At 40.2% G+C, this 20,740-nt stretch overlaps 1 protein-coding gene across 2 annotated transcripts; it reads left to right on the forward strand.

Annotated features, from left to right (window-relative positions):
- The first annotated feature begins 5 nt into the window (after positions 1-5).
- HEMGN (hemogen) lies at positions 6-17,737 on the forward strand. 2 transcript variants are annotated; one of them, XM_029920457.1, is made up of 5 exons: positions 6-73; positions 7,946-8,071; positions 9,853-9,946; positions 14,209-15,347; positions 17,545-17,737. In XM_029920457.1, exons 2-5 carry the CDS (start codon positions 7,993-7,995, stop codon positions 17,649-17,651), a joined length of 1,419 nt encoding a protein of 472 aa, XP_029776317.1. In that variant the 5' UTR covers positions 6-73; positions 7,946-7,992; the 3' UTR covers positions 17,652-17,737. The 2 variants fall into 2 exon arrangements, with proteins under 2 accessions (XP_029776317.1, XP_029776319.1); XM_029920459.1 differs by lacking the exon at positions 6-73 and adding an exon at positions 4,497-4,573.
- The last annotated feature ends 3,003 nt before the right edge of the window (positions 17,738-20,740 follow it).

The raw sequence follows: 20,740 nt of genomic DNA on the forward strand, positions 1-20,740 counted from the left end.
GAGGATACTCACTCAGTATCTGGATGGGCAGACACAGGGAAGAGCACTGAACAGTCAGGAGGTGTGAAAAAAGGTACTGTGAAAGGTAATGGGAAGGGAAGGTTGCGAAGTTGGTTTTAAAGGCCAAGCTGAAAAATTTAGTCTTTCCCTTGCAAGTATTACTGAGACTTGACAGTATTCTACATAGGGTAGTGACCAGTTCAGAGTCCGCTATAGGGGGAATGTCTGGCTGTTAGTGCAGGACAGTCTGGGGAGGGTGAGGGAAACGGAAGAAAAAACAACACTGAGGAATCTTTTCCAGGACTTCCAATGAGAAGTCCAGTTTCTCCTCTGGGATGGTGGCATGGGGAAGGACAAAAGGGAATGAACATGTGGGACACCGGGAAGAAGAAACTCATTGAACTGTGCGCAGCTGGGGGCTGTGTCCAGTGAGGAGGCAGAAGCCAAGACAATTGGGATAGTTTACAGCTGGATGACCAGAAACGTGGTGACACTACCCTAGCAGAAAGAAACCAGAGGAGACTGGTCTTAGGGGGCGGATAAATTTGCTTTTCGCTATGCTAAGTTTGAGGTGCAGTGGGATATTCCGTAATGAATGGTGTCCAAGAGACACTTGAACATGTGAGCTTAGAACTCAGACTGATATTTATTTAGAAGATATCGGCACAGAGATAATAGCTAAAGGTATACGTTGGATCAACCATCTAAGTAGGGTGGAAGTATACAGAGAAAAGATCAGGGAGTCATCCTTGGGAAATATCTCCCACATCTAAGGGAGTGAAAGAAGCCTGGGAGCAAGGCTGAGGAAGAGGGAGAAAGGGGAAGAACGCACCACCACAGATGCCAAGAGCAGGGTAGGTTTCCAGGAGAATGGAATCAGGAGGGATCACGAGCTACAGGAGGGACCACCAGAGTTGGCCACTAGGAAGTCACCGATGAGGCATGAGAGTACAATATGTGGAAAGAAAAACTAGACTGCGGTGTGAAGGAACCTTGGGAGTGTGGGGGAAAAAAGAGGTCAAGGTAGTGCAGTATGAGTTCGGGAATTTGGGGAAAGAAAGGATAGAGATGGAATGGCGGTTCAAGGTGGGAGCAGAATTGTTCTTCCCCAGATAAACCACCACTCACAGTTTATGCAGAGTTGCTTATATTTCTGTACATTTAGAAATAGAAAGAAACCTTGGGAGAGGAGGCCAGAGGAGGAACTTTGGAACAAACTAAAGTGAAAGTCAAGGTTACCGCCATTCTAAAGTCATAGACCATGTTATCACTATGAGTAAGGCAGCATCTGTTTCAGCAGAGACAGAACTCATTTATCATGCATCAACAGACTGAGAGAGAGGGAAACCAGAAGCTCTCCCTCCCCACTTAGGAAAACAAAGTTTGATCCACTCTTTGAAAAGAATTCAAAAGCTTTGGAAAAGGGTTTTAGCAAGGAAGGAATGCTAAGAAAAATAGGTGCACAATACCTTCCCTTCCTTCATTTGTCTACCCAGCCGCACTCTAGGAAAATGCCTAGGGTGTACCATTAGAATGCTTCAATAATACTATGCACACCACCCAGGTTTATGGCACTCCTATCTATCACAGTGCTTTTCACTTTACAAAGAGCTCTCATGATCCCTTTCATCCACACAGAATCCCTGTGAGGTTGTACTTTTTTCGTTTTACAAGTAAAGAAACTGAGGATTAGAAAGTACTGAGCGATTTCCACCCCCACCCCCCAATTGCAAAGCCAGGAAATGGTATAGCTACATACTCTTTGCTCTTTCTCATACACATTCTCAAATACCACTCACATGGTCCTCACAGTATGATGTTCCAGGTGTGGTATGACAAACCAAAGTGTAGCAGGACTCTGACCTGCCCCTAGTGTGGGGGCTTTATAAGTACATCAGTATAGCCTAAAAGTATATTAGCTTTGGAGCACTTTTATCAGATCATGTTGTTGACTAGATAGTATCCCGTGCTCCCTTCTCACCCCCATCATAAGAGCCCCAAGACAGAAGTTCTTAGCAATGTTTCCTTCCCTCCCACACTTGCCCAGTTAATAAGCCTTCTGAAATGCATGAACAAGGCCTCAATATTTCAACTTGCTCCAGGGGTGCCTGGGAGTCTCAGTGGTTAAGTGTCTCACTTTTGATTTTAGCTCCAGTCATGATCTCACACTTCATGAGTTGGAGCCCCAGTTCGGGCTTTGCACTGGTGGCACAGAGCCTTCTTGGGATTCTCTCTGTCTCTCTCTTTCTGTCTCTCTCTCTCCCCTTCTCCCCTGCTCATGAGCATACATGCTTTCTCTCTCTCTCAAAATAAACATTCACACACACACACACACACACACACACACACACACACACACACACACTAAACTTGTTCTAGAGTCAGGAGGCAGGAAAGTAATTCTCCCCCTCAATACCTGGTTTGATCTTATAGGAACAAGGCTGGACAAGCTGAAGGCCCAGGTTCCACACTTACACCACCAGTCTAACTCTATGACCTTACATCACTCGATACTGAGCACCAGTGTCTTGATCTGAAACATGAGGATCTGTTTTATGTCTGTTGCAGTGATCTGGTGAAACACCTGTGAAAATAGGGCCCTGTGCTGAGTTTAATCTTCTGCTGTAACTGACTTGAATTTCTTAATTTTTGAAGGAGGAGCTGTGCATCTTCAGAGCTGGGCACTGGGCCCTGAAAATTATGTAGCTGGTTCTGTCTGTATGACCCTGACCAAGCAACAACCTCTCTGGCCTCCACAGTCTGTAATTAATTGAATTGAACTGTTAGGAAATAGACAACCTTCAATCCTTCTTCTACTCTTATTAGCAAAATTTGCCACAATCGATTGCCCCCTCCTCCTTGAAATGTTTTTTCCCTGTGGCTTCTGGGACACTTTACCTTTCCAGTTTCTTTCTGCTTCTCTAGCTGCTCCTTCCCTGTTTTCTCCCCAGTCTGTTAGCATGTCCCAAACTAAATTCCAGTCATCTCCTGCAAGCCTGCCCCTCCCAGCCTTCCTCATGTATATGTCGCAACTCCATCCTTCCAGCTACTCAGACCAAAACTCTTAGTCTTTGATGATCTCTCACTCCACCTCCAATTTGTAAGCTACTCTAGGAGCTCCCGTCACAGTGCATGGCTTCATCACTGCTCATTGGAATTACTGCAAGACCCTTCTGTGTACACCTCCACCTGCCACCCGCCCCATGGCTAATAGTCTATTCTCCACACAGTAGTCAGAATAATCCTTAAGAAATATAAATCATGGGGCGCCTGGATGGCTCAGTCCGGCTTCGGCTCAGGTCATGATCTCATGGTTGTGAGTTCGAGCCCCGTGTCAGGTTCTGTGCTGATATCTAGCTCAGAGCCTGGATCCTGTCTTCAGATTCTGTGTCTCCCTCTCTCTGACCCTCCCCTGCTCACGCTGTCTCTCTCTCTCTCTCAAAAATAAATAAAACATTGAAAATATTAAAAAATATATAAATCAGATCAGATCACTCTTCTCTTCAAAACCATCCCAGGACTATCCATCTCAATCAGAATAGAAATCCTTACAAGGTGCAACAAACTTACCTCTCTGAACCTACTTCCTACCACCACAGACCATTTGCCAGTGTCCCTTTGCCTGGAATGCCCTCCCAGCTATCAGCCTGGCTGGCCCCTCACCTCCTTCAGTTCTGTTCAACTGTCACCCTTTTGGTCAAGCTTTTCCTGACCATCCTATGTATGTATGTATATATTTTAAAGTTTATTTGAGGGGGGAAGGAGCAGAAGGTGAGGAGGAGAGAGAACCCTGAGCAGACTCTGCACTGTCAGCACAGAGCCTGACTCGGGGCTCAAACTCACAAACCAAACTGTGAGATCATGACCTGAGCCAAAATCAAGAGTCAGTTGCTTAACTCACTGAGCCACGTAAGCACCCCCAACCCTATTTAAATAGCAACCAGGGCGCCTGGGTGGCTCAGTCAGTTGAGTGTCCAACTTCGGCTCAGGTCATGATCTCACAGTTGGGGGGTTCGAGCCCTGCGTCAGGCTCTGTGCTGACAGCTCAGAGCCTGGAGCCTGCTTCAGATTCTGTGTCTCCTTCTCTCTCCATGCTTCTCCCGCTCAGACTCTGTCTCTCTCTCTCTCCTAAAAATAAATAATAAAACATTAAAAATAAATAAATAAATAAATAGCAACCAACATTGACTTTCCCCCTCATCCTCAGCCTGTTGTTCCCCACTCAATTTTCTCCAAAACTCATCACCATCCAATATATTACATATTTTTAAAAATTTGCTTAGTGGTTATCTCTCCCCATAGACTATAGGCTCTGGAAGGGTAGGGACTTTTGTCTTTTAGCTGCCGTCTCTCCAGTACATAGGACAGTGACTGTGAATGACAGTAGGCAGAGTTCCAGAACAGATGATGGGATTACTATTATTAAGTCACAGCCACATCAGGTCCTCTGAGTGTATAAAGTGCCTCCACAGGCTGCCTACCCTGCATACAAGAGTGTGAGCATTTGTGGGGAACTTCTGTGGCAGTCTCCCACTAGATTCAATTGTGGTCATGGAAAAGTGAATCAGGAGAGGTAACTACCCCCTAAGAGTTTGTGGCTTAGAGAGAGGTTTCGTGTATCTATGCAAATAACTCTAGAACAAAGCAGCGTTTTTTTTTTAATATTTTATTGTCAAATTGCTTTCCATACAACACCCAGTACTCTTCCCTACAAGTGCCCTCCTCCATCACCACCACCTCTTTTTCCCCGAGGCAGCGTTTGTTAAAAAAACATTCAACCTTTAATTTAATGGCTAAGATCTCACATTCTGGTAATCATTCCAGAGTTTTCTACTGGGAGAAGGGACAATGAACTATGGCTTGTAAACTTACTGTATGGCTACTTCTGTCCCAGACAAGTTCCTGCTCTGGCCTGCTTATCACATCAAAGACACCTTGCCTGGCTTCCAATCTAGTTTGCTTCAAAGTTCTTCCACTGGCCCCCTCCACCCAACATTGGCTCTATTTCCTGTTAACTCAAGTCTCCACCCTTTTATAGTCCCTCCATATTCTGCTCCCAGATACAGGGAGCATGAGGCAGTGGTGAAGTCAACTTAGGAAGACTGCAACAGGGTAGAGAGTCTATTAGCCCTTTGCAATAAAGATGTGGCTTTATAAATCTAGTGTACGGCGTACAGAATTCAGGAACTGTATTTGTCAGTCTTTGCATCCTGATGTTCTTGTTCAACATGTGGACAATAAGTTTGCTGAGTCATTGAACTTAATAAGCCCTGAGTAAGAATAATTTTTTTGATTTTTTTAAATCTCTATTTTTGTGAGAGAGTGAGAGAGAAAGCGTGAGCAGGGGTGGCAGAGAGGGAGGAAGATACAGAATCTGAAGCAGGCTCCAGGTTCTGAGCTGTCAGCATAGAGCCTGATGCAGGGCTTGAACTCACAGACCACAAGATCATGACCTGAGCTCAAGTCGGACACTTAACTAACTGAGCCACCCAGGCCCCAAGAGTAAGGATAAGTCTAATTAAGAAGTACTTCCTGCATCTTCTGTAATGGACCCCAGAGACATTTTATAAGGTTATTTTGTTGAACTATCATAAGAAGCAAACTGTAAGAATGAAAACATCTCAAATAAAGAGATCAATATTTAAAAGGCCAGTTTAGGGGTGCCTGGGTGGTTCAGTCAGTTAAACATCCAACTTGAACTCAGGTCATATCTTGTGGTTGGTGAGTTTGAAGCCCAAGTCAGGCTCTGTGCTGACAGCTGGGAGCCTGGAGCCTGTTTCAGATTCTGTGTCTCCCTCTCTTTCTGCTCCTCCCCTGCTCACACTCTCTCTTTCTCTCTCAAAAATAAACATTAAAAAAATTTTAATGCCAGTTTAAATGATATAACACTACTACTTTATAATTTTCAAAGCTACTTTAATTTGTATTTGATTTCTTTAAACCCTGTATCTGAAAATCCAAAAGTTATAGAGAGACCAATTACAAATTACACCTTCCATTCCCTCTAGGACTCCTTCGAATAGAGACTCCCTGAGGTTATCGGAAATTTTAGATCTTTTCTTATGGGAAAGTCTGGAGAACTGAGAAACTTAATGCATTAGGATACGGTGACTGAAAACCACATTAAGTTTGGGTGCTGGGTATGTGGGTGTTTGTTATGTAATTCTCAATACTTTCCAGTGTGTTTGAAAAGCTCACTTCTCTCATACATTCACACTACGCATTTTCATACCCAGGCAAGATTGAACCTGAAAAGATGACCTGTCTTATAATCAGTGGGAGGTACTGTCAGCAGTAAGTAAGAAAATTTGCGGCAGGCAAATCATTCCTCTCCTTGGCTCTCAATTTATCTATATATAAAGTGGAGGGAGAGAGGAACTAGATGGTTTGGGGGCCCTGCCACTTCTTACTTTTTAATGTTTGTTTTGGAGAGAGAGAGAGAGAGAGAGAGAGAGAGAGAGCGAGCGCATGATCAGGGGAGAGGGCAGAGAGAGAGGGAGACACAGAATCCAAAGCAGACTTCAGGTTCTGAGCTGTCAGCACAGAGCCTGATACAGGGCTCCAGTTTACGAACTGTGAGATCATGACCTGAGCTGAAGTCAGACGCTCAACTGACTGAGCCCCCCAGGCGCTCCAAGGGCCCTTCCACCTCTAATGCTTTAACAGTCTAGAGAAGTAGGGGGCACATAGTCATTTTTTTTTTAAAGATTTTTGCTTTATAAGGATTCTTTTCAGATTTTCTGAGTTTCTTTAGCGCATTTAAACTATTACTTGGTTTACAAAAATCTGGTTACTATATTTTATTATTAATAAAAGCAGCTAATACTTGTTAAGCAAGTTCAATATTCTAGGTATATGTAAAATTTTTTATGCAGATAATTTGCTTTAATCACCCCAATAACACCCCAATAGATACCGATATTGTCCCCATGATATAGACAGGTAAAATGGTCCCTAGACTATCTAATTTGCCTAACTAAGCAACATTGGAATTCAAACTCTATTCAGTCCAATCTATGACTCTAGAATAGTGTTAATCCTGCATTTCTCAGAAAGGCTGCTCATATCAGGGTGTGTTCAGTGGTCCTTCTCTACTTGTACAGCTGTGGTCCTCTGTGCTTCCTTACCTTCTCAAATGGGATAACCAGTTGGGGATGGGGGTCATTTCTTTGGTTTCAACCTAATTTCTGTGGCATAATATGGTCATATTTTCATTAAGAAATTCTTTTTGACCTTCCCTGGATTGACTAACAGTGGTTTTCACTAATTATCTTCAGGCACTTGTGAATGCTCAAGTGAGCAGAAAAGGGTTCAGATTTTCTTTGAATTCCTAATTTGGTTCCTTAGATCTATTATGTAAATTTCATAGCATATACAGCTGTAAAATTAATTCTGCAACAGATTAAGGTAAAAACGCCATATGCATGAAAATAACATAAGATTAATTTCACACTTCATAATTTTCACATTACGATTTTCACTTTTTCACAAGAACTCTGTGAAGTGGGCAGGTCAGGAATTATTTACCCACTTTGCAAATGAGGAAAGAGTCACAGAATGAGGAGGTGACTTATTCTAGGACATGGACTGGTTAAGTCTTAGAGCTAGGGCACTTTCTACACTATGCCATTTCCATATGGGTAAAGGGCCAGCAGACTCAGGCACTTCTTGAGACAGAAATAAATGACTGCTGTATCAGAGGCTGCGCGATGCCAGGCTGTGGCCATGGGGCTCTCTGTATAACTAGAAACTGTGCTACAGGATGAGGACAGTCGGACCAACCATGCCCCCTACTCACACCTGTGCAGTGTGATAAAGAAAGTAGAAGTAGCCAGCAGCTGTGGTCCAACTAGATAAAACTTTAAGGCGGGAAATTAAGTGACAAGTAAACTCGTGTGTCGTGTGTGTGTGTTTAACTGTTAGTTGCTTTGATATTTTTAAAAAGGCTGCTTGTGGAAGTCAGACCAAATAGCAGGAAGGTATTACAACAAGATGGATTTGGGAAAGGACCAATCTCGCGTGACGCTCCATCAGACACCCGGTCCTCCTCAAGAAAAGAACCATGTTCCAGGTAATGAAAGAGATCTTGGGAGGTCCCTCGTGGGCACTAAGATGTCTCAGTGACAGTTGGGAAGAACTGGGGCTGTGACTATTTTCCTAATTTTTATGGCTCTGGCCCCCCAAAACCACCTAATTGAGTATGTTCATATAACCTTAGATGGGAAAGATTGGGGCTGTATAACCTTCTGAGGTGACATCTAGTACATTAAGATTCTAATTAACTAGAGAAACCAAAGGAGATGATAAATTATTAATAATATATTTAAGTGTAAGGTAATGAAAATACCCAGTACTGAATGGTTGTGGTAAAACAACTATTATACCCCTATACTTCGATGGTAGTGTAAATTTGGTATAAATTTTGGAAAGAGGTCTGGCCTACCTATTGCCAGATCTTTAGTAGTGCTCATTCTTTTGACTTTCTAATCTTAGTCTTGGGTCTATCCTAAAGCAGCATTTCTCAAAATGTTTTGCAGAACCCTAGGCCTTGAGACAATTCTTAAACTTTTGTGCCATGGATCCCTTTGGCACTCTGATGAACCTATCATTTCCTTTTTAGAATAAATATTTTAAATACATAAAATTAATAGATAAGATTTCAAAGGAAACAATTGTGTAAGATAAAGTTATCAAAATGAAAAATTGTGATACAGTAATACATATGCTTATTTATAGATGCATCACATGTCAAGATTATAGTAATGGTGGGTCTAAAAGCATTCTATCAGATCAAATATATCATCTCAAATAAGTTGTGTTTTTAGGTGCCTGCAACAACTATAATGTGATGTGAAAAAATCTGTGATTTCTTTGGGTGACAAAGTCACTTAGGCACAAGAATTGCTGTGGTTTGTCACCCACACTCATAATGGAAGGAAATGGTAATTAGACATTGGTAAAAATAGATATAAAATATCCTTCCATCCAAATTTATCATTAAGAACTTCTGTCTAAGAACAAAAGGTGTGGTGGCCCAAGGGGCATGCTCTGTCTTTGGGGCCCTCAGGGCAAGTTTGTAGTCACTTAACAGGCTCTAAGAAGATCCAATAGCTTTTCACAAACTTAGATGGCAACAGAACCTGTCTTTTGATAATAATTTCCCAAAGAACTTGAAGAAACATCGTCCTAAGGAAAAAATTCAAAAGGAAAAAAACTGTATGCATGAATATTATTACAGTTTAATCCGCGGTGGCAAAAAAACAACCCAACAACCCATAAAATTGGCAAAAACCAATACGTGTGGAATGACTGAACAAATGGGAATACATCAACTTGATTAAAGTAATAATTGTGAGGAGAGGACTATGTTATAGAAAATATTTCTGACATGATGTTAGGTTAATAAATGATAATATTATGGTATGCTATCATTACAACTTTGTGTAATACAGAGACTACTAGATGGATATGAGAAATAAAATGAAAACAGGTTATAATGTTAAGGATGGCAGAACATGGAAGATTTTTTTCTTTTATGTTTGTGCACTGTGTAAAATTATTTTGAAGAAATTGATGGGTTGATAGCACCCATAGGTACAAAAACTACCCTTTCATTTAAAAATGCATACTTAGTGTTTGCTCCTAGGCATTCTTTGGAGGCATAAGGATGAATAAAATATGGTCTTTGTCCTCCAGAAGCAAGGAGAAGAACAGACACCCAGCATGGCAGGGTTGGGGGTGCGGGGGTGTGGGGGGTGTTTGTGGGGTGGTCCACCATCTTGCCATAGGACTCTTGCTGATAAATGCCACAATTTATCACTATCTTCTATAACTTCCATCTTGATCCTACAGAAATTATTGGAACTTGGAATCTGCGAAACAGAGAACAACTCAGGAAAAGAAAAGTTGAAGCACAAGAGAAGCAAACTTCACAGTGGCAACTTGGGTATGGTATCATTGCAAGGGAAGACGAATGGAAATTTGTCAAGTATATGCTATGGGCCAAGTAGCGCTGAGTGCTCATACGTACTATATTTGCCCAACAATTCCATGAGTCAGGAGCTGTTATCCCTATAATAATAATAATAATAATAATAATAATAATAATAATAATAAAAAAACAATAAAAGAAACCAAATCTCTAAAAGGTTAAATCTCTTGCCTAAAATCACACAGCTGCTGAGGTGGTAGGAACAGAATTTTATCCCTGTTCTTTTTAAATTAAAGCATCAGGCAGTTGAATTCTATAGTATAGAGGCCTGGTGTTCTTTCTACTACTCTGGTAATATAAACATAGAAGCATCTTGTGGGCACAGGAGATACCTTTGAGGAGAGCTCCTGGCTAGTTTTCTAAGCTCTCTATTAGTAAAATCCTAATTGAATGAATATAATTAACTCTCTGTCGAATAAACCAAAACAATTTCTGTAAGTGACAGAAGAGTTTAGTAGTTTTTAAATCTCCAAGCAAAGTCACCTGTATATAATCTTAAGGAGAGAGTAAAAAGACCATGATTATAAATGAGGCAGCGTCTAACTGCATCCATTTAAAATATGACTATGAAAACAGAGGTCCCTGGAGGTGCTTGGAGATAGAAAAGGGAGCTCAAGGAGCTAGAGTGCAACACTCATCTAAGCCTGGGTTTCTCAACCCGGGCACTACTGATACTGCGGACAGGATAATTCTTTGTGTGGGAGGCTGTTGTGTGCATTGTAGATGTTTAGCAGCATCTCTGGCATCTAGAAACCAATAGCACTCCTCCCACCTGCATTGTGACAACCAAAAATGTCTCCAGACATTGTCAAATGTCTCTTGGCATGGGGGGGGCCCAAGGGGCAAAATTGCCTCCAGTTGAGAAACACTGATCTAAGCACTCTTTTATTACTGTCATTAGGTTAACAGTTAGATTTGTATTTCTTCATTGTTGTGAAAAATGTTCCTTTTGATGGCAAAGATAGAATAGCTATACATTAAAAAAAACATACAATATAAATGTTTTAGCACCTTTCTTAAGAAAGGGCACCAATCCCCCCTGGGGACTAAGAATCTTCCCTTCTATAACACATGTTTCTATAGCACAAATCAGCTGACATATGACTGGTAAATAGGGGAATGATGTCACTGTAATGTAGAGATTGTATTGGCTTGTGATTTTTCCTAATCAAAAAGGAATATAATTAAAATCTTCAGCAGGAAAGGGAAAAGCCATCAGCTTGGCTGTTGCATAAGCCGGGTCCTTTTCAGCATCCAGGGCTCTTTTCCCAGGGGACATCAACAGCCCTGCACAGCTCTCTGCACATAGGTTGCACTTCCTCCTGGGCGCAGCCCAATGGCAGGCCTGCTGGCTCCGAGTACCTCCAGCATTTACATGATCTCAGCAGCTGACAGCAGGCACTTACACTATTGCTTTTGTATAGTTTTGCTATCCCCCAGACAGCCTCCAGCCATAGTAACCTGCCTGCTTGGACTACTCATGATATCTCCGCCAGTACAAATGATTGTTTCTGTGAGTGTTAAAAAGTTGCACAGGATTTGAGTTGTTTGCCTTAACTCTATCTTCCCCCGTAAGCGCTGCACTTTTAGTGTATGATTTTGGGGAAAGTGAGGTTTTTCGGGAATACAATATTATGTTACAGCAGAAACTTCTGTACTCGAGTCCTGTGGCAGGTGACTCTGTTGAAGAATATCCCAATATTCTCTAATTCCATACTCTCCAAGCAACCTTCTGATCTTCACTGGGCTTCTCAAATACTTGTTACAGAGAAAGAGTACATTCATCTGTTAGTCCAAGCACCCTCTGCTGGGTGACTTTGCATTTCTCACCATCCACTTAAAAATTGGTTTTTAGGTTTATATATATCAGTCATTTTGAGCTGGTTGATGGGTTTTAGCCCAGATAAATGGAGCTGGGTCTCAGTGTGCTAACAGAATTGGATTTCTGGGCCTGTTGGGAGGGAGGAACAAGGCTGAAAAAGTCACTGAAGAAGATGACACCTTGGCGAGCCTCTTGGCAGGTGGCTGGCCCTGCTCTTGTGACACATCTCTCTATCGCTGAGGGCTATTCTTACTACAACATACCACATGGTGAAACCTTAGTGGTTCCAGGGAGAAGCAGCAGAGTGTAATGGTTAAGAGCCTTGGCTGTTAAAGCCAGAATGAATACATTTGAAGTGTGGCTCCTTTGCTTCTAGCCATATGACCTTGGACAAGAATGTACCTCAGTTTTGTCATCTGCAAAGTGGAGATAATAATAGTATCTACCTTATAAGTTGAGGTGAAAATTACATAACAGAATAAGCAAATTACTTAAAACAGTGTCTGGCACATAAGAAGCACTGTAAGTATTTACTATATTAATATGAATAGTAATTTATATGTGAAAAACTCATTCCTCTTAGTTATTATATGTAGTTCTTACAATTGCATATGATTGTTGCACCAATACCATTTACTCCATTTTGCCTATGGAGAAACCAAGGCATAGAGAGTTTAAGTGACTTGCCCATGATCACATAGCAGATCAGTGACAGAGTACAGATTAAATTTTAGGCCACATGGATGTATTTGCATCTTTTGAAAAACTACCAGGAAGAACATAGAACACTACTCAGATTCCCTCATATAGTGATCCTCATGACAAGTTATTTAGTATTCAATATCTAGAATACAGTAAGTGTTTCCTGAAAAAGTCACATACACCATCTTTTAAAAATCTGATAATAGGGGCCCTTGGGTGGCTCAGTCAGTTGAGCGTCCAGCTTTGACTCAGGTCATGATCTCACAGTTCGTGGGTTTGAGCCCCGCGTCGGGCTCTGTGCTGACAGCTAGCTCAGAGCCTGGAGCCTGCTTCAGATTCTGTATCTACCTCTCTCTGACCCTCTCCTGCTCACGCTGTCTCTCTCTGTCTCTCAAAAAAAAAAAATCTGACAATAAGGACTTTATAATTTATCTTGTTACCTTTGTTACTTGGAATTATACTCTAGAATTGTGAGGTGCTATCCCATAATTTTTATATAACATTTTCTTGTATAGTATTTCTAATACTAATTTTTGACTGTCTTATTATACATATACCTTTCTAATATTGGTTTCAAACTGATTTTGGTGAGGCAATCTCTAAAAAAATTTTTAATTTTGGAAATTTCAAACATAAACAAAGGTAGAATAGGGTATAAATTTAAGTGTGCAAGGAATTATGAACACTGCAAAGATAGAAAAGCACCAGTTTTATCTAGTTTACTGAAAGACATATTTCTCCACAAGTAACAATGGTATGACACAGCTTATATTCCTCACCTAAAGCACGGCCCTGATAATAAGTCCTAAGCAAGGAGAGCATTTCAGCCCTATGGACTGTAAGGGGAGGCTCTGTAGAGAAGGTACATGGAACAGAATTTCAATATGTTTAGAAAAAAGATGAAATGTTTATTTTTAGTACCTTTTTCTCCCTACCACCAGCCCATCTGTATTAGCCATCTGTATTTAGTAATAGTTGTAGTACCTAACAATTTGTCATTGGCTGAAATTTCCACGCATATCCTTTTATCTTTTAGATCCTGAATCTAGTTATCATTTGGAGTAGGTATAATCTGTCCACTCGTATCTTTCCACCGGCCTCCTTTACCTGAAGAAATGTTTTTGCAGCTTTTGACCCAGCTTACAGTACACCTCATTTGACATGTATTGCTGCTTTTTAGCATTCTCTACACAAGCCACTGAATTAGATAAGCAATTAGATATACATCTTCTGTCTGCAGGCTGTGCAGACAAGGAGTTGTGCCTGGACTGCAGATCTAGAAATGCAATTGTATCAGTTTCTCCAGGGTATAGTGGGACTAACACACACAGACTAAACCCAGAGAGACAACTGTATAAACCACAGTGACAGTCTATTAGTTTATATCATCGATTATACGTTTTCCATAACCAATCTTTAAGCATATGCTCTCAAACACACTGACTCCCTACACTCACCAAGAAGCTTCCTTGTGAGCAAGGTGTCAGAGATGAAGGACATCTCCTCTCCTGACAACCGAGAACATCTAACACTGGCTCCTTCATTTTACAAACAAGGAAGTTGAGGCCTAAAGAGATAAGTGATTGTTTCATGGTCATACAACAAGACAGCTGGAAGACCAGAGGCTCTTAGTACTAAGCTTGTATTTGAATCCTGTAGGTCCACCGCTGACACTAATTCTGATCTTTCACAGAGAGAAAAAATGCAAGAAGCCAAGAACAGGAAAAGGAAATAAAAGAGGCAGAAAGAGACAACAAAACACAGACCTGAAGGTGGAGCCTCAGTCACAATTTAAAAAGGACACGGGGGAGAGAGCACTAGTGCCTATGGAGAAAGGAACTGAACCGCCTAGGACTATAACCGAAGCGCTCTCTCTGGAAGCCTCTCCCAAAAACGTTGTGCCCGAGAAAAAATTTTCTGCAATGGATCAAGAAAGCACTATACATCAGGAAAATTCTTCTGAGTTACAAGAAACAGCAACACAAAACCACCCTTCTGAAATGTGCCAAGATATGGCTGACCCTGAAGTGCTCTCTCCTAAAATGTGCCAAGAAACAGCTGTACTTCAAGGCCATCCTTCCAAAATGTGCTCTGACGTGGCTGAACCTAAAGCCTTCTCTTCTAAAATGTGCCAAGAAACAGCCATACTTCAAAACCATTCTTCCAGAATGTGCCTTGGTGTGACTAACCCTGAAGATCTCTCTCCTAAAATGTGCCAGGAAATAGTTGTATTTCAAGGCCATCCTTTCAGAATGTGCCCTGATATGGCTGAACCTGAAGATCTTTCTCCTAAACTGTGTCAAGAAACAGCTATAGTCAAAGTCCTTCCTTCTGAAAGTGAAGACAGAGCAGACCTGGAAGGATGCTCTCCTGAAGCATTCCCCAAACCAGATGTGCCTAAAGCCTATGCTCATGAAACATACCAAAAAAGAGCTGAACCTGGGGAATACAATTCTGAACCAGATCAAGGAATGGCTGAGATTGAAAGCTTCTTGCCTAAAACAGAAGAAATAGCCGTGCCTAAAGACCTTTCTATAAAAACACACCAAGAAACAGTTGAACCTGAACACTTCTCTCATGAAACTTATAAGGAAATTGCTGTGCCTAAAGCACTCTCTCCTGAGGCAATCCAAGAAATTCCTGATGAGGAATATCCACCTGAAATATACCAAGAAACACCTGGGCCTGAAGACCTCTCCACCAACACATATAAAAATAAGGATGTAACTGAAGAATGCTTTCCAGAACCATACCAAGGAACAAAAGGGCCCCAAGGCCAGGATCCTAAAGGACACCAGGAGGAAGCTATGGATGTTTATACTTTTCCTCAAGGTAGGGATGGTTTATTGGGACAAGTCGGTGATGCTGCCACTTAATAGGACTCCCCATTTATAATTAGAGCACCAACATAGGTTTACATCTCCTTCAGAGTGCTGATTTATAGCCTTTGACAATTGTAGGATATCCGCTATTATTGCAAGCGATATCATTCATGCCATTAGCTAGTTTCAAGTAAAGAATGTTTTTCATCCAACCAGTGTCTGTTTGGCACATTTACAAAGAAATAAAAAAAAATAACTGACCGTATAAGTGTGTATACTAGGCACTTGACATAGTATCCATTCTGGGAAGCTTTAGGCAGTGAAATGAAATAAACCCAATACAGGATGAATTACATGCAAAATATTTTAAAGAACGATTAAGTTTAAATTAACAAGAAAGCTTGATGAATAAAGGTTTTCTTGAGAATTAAATTTCCCAGCAAATGAAAGCAAGTAAATTCACAGTACAAGGTGCCAAGGGGGTTAGAAAGGTACAAAATATGATCCTGTTACTGTTACTAAGGGAACTTGTTTTTGTAGGATTTATCAGGTTTGCCAAAAACCCTTTCTATTTCAATATTTGTTCCTGAAAAGCATTCTCCCAAAGATAACACTTTTATAATAATGTGACCTTTCTTCAGTTTGACCTTTGCCTCAGGGACAATACTGAGAACCTCGATTCACTTTGCACAAAACCATAGACAGTATAAGAAATGGGCTGAGTCTAGCAGACCGTAACCTTTTCACGAGAAATCACTCTGAGAGCCTATTTGTTCTTTTTCCTAAAAGATAAGTACAGCAAAAACATGGGGTTAGTGGGAATCCAAGGGGTACAGGTTTTGAGGAAATCCCTTGAAAAAATTAGAGTAAACAGCAGCCGCATGAAGCACTGTTGGAGAAGACCTTTTTATCCACACAAGGCTCAGTTCTAGAAGTTTCATTCTTACCAGAGTTAATGTGGGCAATTAGTTCATGCTTTTCTTGTTTGAGGTTTTGTCTGGCTAAACAAATGGAAGTATATACCTTCTTACTGATTAGAAAATGCTCATAGTAATGAATTATAAATGTTCGTTACGATAAATTAAAGCAGTATAAGTGAATATAGAGTAAATCTCCTCTGACACCATCTCCTATCTCTGAACCCATCCTGGGGGTTGCTTTCCTCTGTTTTAACAAATGATCTAGTATACCTTCTATTCTGTGTAAGCTGCATTTTTTCACATGAGATTTATATCACGGCCATCTTAATGACTTAATTTTGTAACAGTTGTATGGTATTGTGTTATATGTACAATAATTTATCCAACCAGTCTCTGAAATGATGAACATTTAGGTGACTGCCAAGTTTTATTATTATAACAATGTTCAATGAACATGATTGGAAGTAGCATTTATTTGGCACTTCCTATGTGCCAGAAACTATGAAACCTTTGTGTAAATCATTATATTCAATGTTAAAAACCCTGTCAGAAAAATAATATCTCATTTTATAGATAAGGAAACTGAGACACTGGAAGCTTAAGTCTGTCTGATTATATCCTTTGGATAAATCCCTTGAAATTGAAATGCTGGGCCAAAGGGTACCCACATTTAATGTGTGGATATATTCTGGCAATTGAGGCTCCCAAAATGTTTTAGCAGTCCACACAAACCAAGAGTTTATATAAGTGCTTTTCCCCCAATACCACACATGATTACATTAAAAAAATCTTTTCCTTGTGTGTTATAGGTTTAAAAAAACCCAAACAACCTAATTGTTTTAATTTCCACTTTTCTGATAACAACTGCTACTAGGCATTAGTATTATTATGAATTTGAATTTCATAATTGTTATAAATTTGAATTTTTTCTTTTTAAAATTATTTTTTTAAAAATGTTTATTTTGAGAGAGAGCACACACATGTGAGCCAGGGAGGGGCAGAAAGAGAGAAGGAGAGAGAGTATCCCCAGCAGGCTCTGCTGTCAGCACAGAGCCTGACATGGGGCTTCATCTCATGAACTGCCAGGTCATGACCTGAGCCAAAGGCGGATGCTTAGCCGACTGAGCCGCCCAGGCACCCCACATTTATGATATTTTAATATTTAAGTTTTTAACTCATCTGAAATTTGCTTTTGTGCAAGGTGTGAGGTAGAGGTTTTGTTTTTATCTAGGTAGTCAATTGTCCCAATACCATTTATTGAACCTAGTTTAATATTTTATTTTACAGAAATGGGAGGAAAACCCAAGGCAGAAGAACCAAATATACCGGCAATTCCAAACGTTCCTCAAGAGATTCATCCAGAAAATGACGTCTATAGTTATGTTTTGTTTTAACGATGCTCAACCATCACAGTTGTCCAACAAAATACACATCTTAATATATGTGTAATTTTCTCAAAATATTGTAGATCTCTACAATACTCAAAGTTTTAAGTGTTTTTTGTTCACATATAGACCACAGTTGAGAGAACTAAGGTGTTTTTTCAGGTTCTACCATATCGATGATATCCTGCTAGTTTGTGTGTGTGCGTGTATATGTATGTTGGGTGGTAAATAAGTGATCCTTCCCCTTGAGAAGAAACCTCTCTTTGGTTAGTTTTCTTTTTTTTTTGGTTAAGTTTTTTTTTTAATTTATTTTTTTCCTTGGTTAATTCTTAAAAGTAGAGAGTATTGACTGTTCACTTAAAAGTTGGGAGTAATTGTTTTCTTGTAAACTTTGTTCAATTATCAATGTAACAATAGCATCAACATTTTATTCAGGCTTTCGTTGGCTTTTTAAGTTAATGTTAACAATTTATCCTTCTGAGACTCCTTCAAAGATATTTTGAGGTGATAAGTAATGGATGTAGTTTACTTGAGCATTTAAATTTTGATTTTCTATTTTTCCTTTTTAAATAGTGTATTTGTGCAAAATGTACATTAAATCATTATCACATGCTTCATTGTGTGGACGGCACTGTGGTAAGCACTGTGAGGGTTAGAAGACCTATAGCATATAGTCCTTACCCACCAGGGGTTTAATCTAGTCTTATGGGGAAATAAAACAATGTAAATAATTACAAAAGAAAATAGTAAAGGCTAATGTCATTTGAATAGTACATACAATAGAGGAAACACTCTTTTTTTTTTTTATTGGAGTGACCTGAAAAAATTGTATCTCCAAGGAGCCATGAAAGATGGAAAAGATTTGTATAGTAGGTGAGGATCACAGCATTAATGTATGTGACACAGAGAAGGGTGAATTCAAGATATATTCAAGAGAACTACCTGCAAACTACAGTTAATGCAGGATCCATGTGGATTAGCAGGCTAATAGGCTAAAAATCTCATATTATTAGAGTGAACAGAATTTTGCATACTAAAGAATATGTTAGGGAATGGGGAACTAAGTAAGACTTCCAAACAACAGAGTGGCTTTTAGTATTTTAAGACTGTCTGGCGATGATGGTCAGGATTAGCTGAAAATGACAAGAGTCTGGGGGCAGGAGTAGGAACTATTCTGGGTGGGCAGAGGTCTGAAAACCTCCCTGGCGGGGGGTGGAGGGAGGTTGTTTGCAGTTTTCTCTCTTTAGAAGACTCTAAGGGGATTTTTGCGAGTAAAGGTTTAGTTTAAGGGCACAGTTGCACAAGCCCTACAGGCACACAGGCACCAGCTAGGCTCTAGGCTGTACAGTAAAGAACAAGACAGAATCTCAGTCCCTCAAGCATTTGGAGTTTAGAACAGAGGCTCCCAACACTCAGGACATATTAGAACCACTGAGGTAGATTTAAACATTACAGCTGTTCCTCCTCAGGGATTCTGATTTATCAGTCTAGGATGACATCCAGGCATAGATATGCTAGTTTTTAAATTTTTTTGTTTTAAATATTTTTTGAGGAGTAAGTTTAGAAATTATAGAAAAATTGTAAAGATAGTACAGAAGTTTCTGTATACCTCTCTCCCAGTTTATCTTAATGTTAACATGTTCTGTAACCATGGCCCATTTATCAAAACTTAAGAAATTAAGACAGGTGACATTGCCATTATTTGCATTTCATTAGTTTTTCTACTCCTGTTCTTTTTCAGCTTCAGGACCCAATCTAGGACATGTCATTGCATTTAGAATACTTACAAAGCTCCCCAGGGGATCTTGTGCAGCTACAGTTGAGGACCACAGGTATACTGGGAGGTTACAATGCTCTTTCCTTCCTGTTTGCATACATTTTCCCACAAACATTACATTATTTTCCTCTTGAGATATATACATCATACACTGGTGACTCATACTCCATTATATTACTCAAGTGACATATTGAGGGCAGAATAATCATATAATAGTCTTTTATATCTGGATATACTTCAGAATTTATACTTTCACAAACACTTCTACGATTTGCACCAGAGTGTGTGAAATGGGCAAGGCAGTGATTACCATCCGGGTTTTATAGATGTGGGAATAACCTCAGAGCGGCTGGGTACTCACCTAAAGTCACACCTAACTTCCTCAGTACTTTTCATGCTGGGTCTAATCTTAGAAAATGTTCATCTCAATTGCAAGTGCCAGAGTGAGTCAACATTAGAGAAACGAGTAAACGGAAGTTTCATGTTTTAATAGTGTTGCATTGAGATGAATCATAAGAGATTTGCATATGTACCATGCACAGGGGCCTAAAGGTGAAAGAGATGAGAAAATAGATGGAATAAAGAATACAGCACCTTAGAAGAAAAGGGATCTTCTCTTTTTACCTTTCAGGACCCTTTCTGCTTGCCCTCTTACCCCCTCCCTGTATATACACAATCTCTGCTTTCTCACTATTCTTATTCAAACACCAGTGTGCATCTAAACATTTTCCAGTTTTCTTCTTGGCTTGAAACACTGGGGTCACAGAATCAAAAGTTTTGCAACCATCTGAGCCCTACTTTGTACTACCCTCCTCTCATGGTGGTACAATGGTGGTTCTTAAAGATCCATGAAACCCATGAGACTAAATCTAAAATGATGCATGAGAAGTCCCAAAGCTTTAATTCCTTTTGAGGGATCCTTCACCCAAGTGAAAGATTAAGATCCATTGCATGGGGGAAGTGTTTCTGTAAGTGTAGGCTCATGACCACCTGTATTTGAAGCATTTTTTTTTTAAGGCAAATTCCTAGATCTTACCTCCAAAGAAAAGGTTGCCTTATAAAGTTTTTCTTTTTATTATTTATTTTGAGGAGGAGGAGGAGGAGAGAGAGAGAGAGAGAGAGAGAGAGAGAGAGAGAAAGAGAGCGAGCATCCCAAGCAGACTCTGTACCATCTGCTTAGAGCCCAAGAGGAGGCTCGAAATCACAAACCTTGCGATCATGACCTGAGCCAAAATCATGAGTCATGTTTAATCAACTGGGCCACCCAGCTTCCCCAAATAGTTGCCTCATAAACTACAAATAATCCTATATAATTCTAGAT

This window comes from Suricata suricatta, chromosome 13, assembly GCF_006229205.1.
Source record: "Suricata suricatta isolate VVHF042 chromosome 13, meerkat_22Aug2017_6uvM2_HiC, whole genome shotgun sequence".
NCBI classification, from domain to species: Eukaryota; Metazoa; Chordata; class Mammalia; order Carnivora; family Herpestidae; genus Suricata; species Suricata suricatta.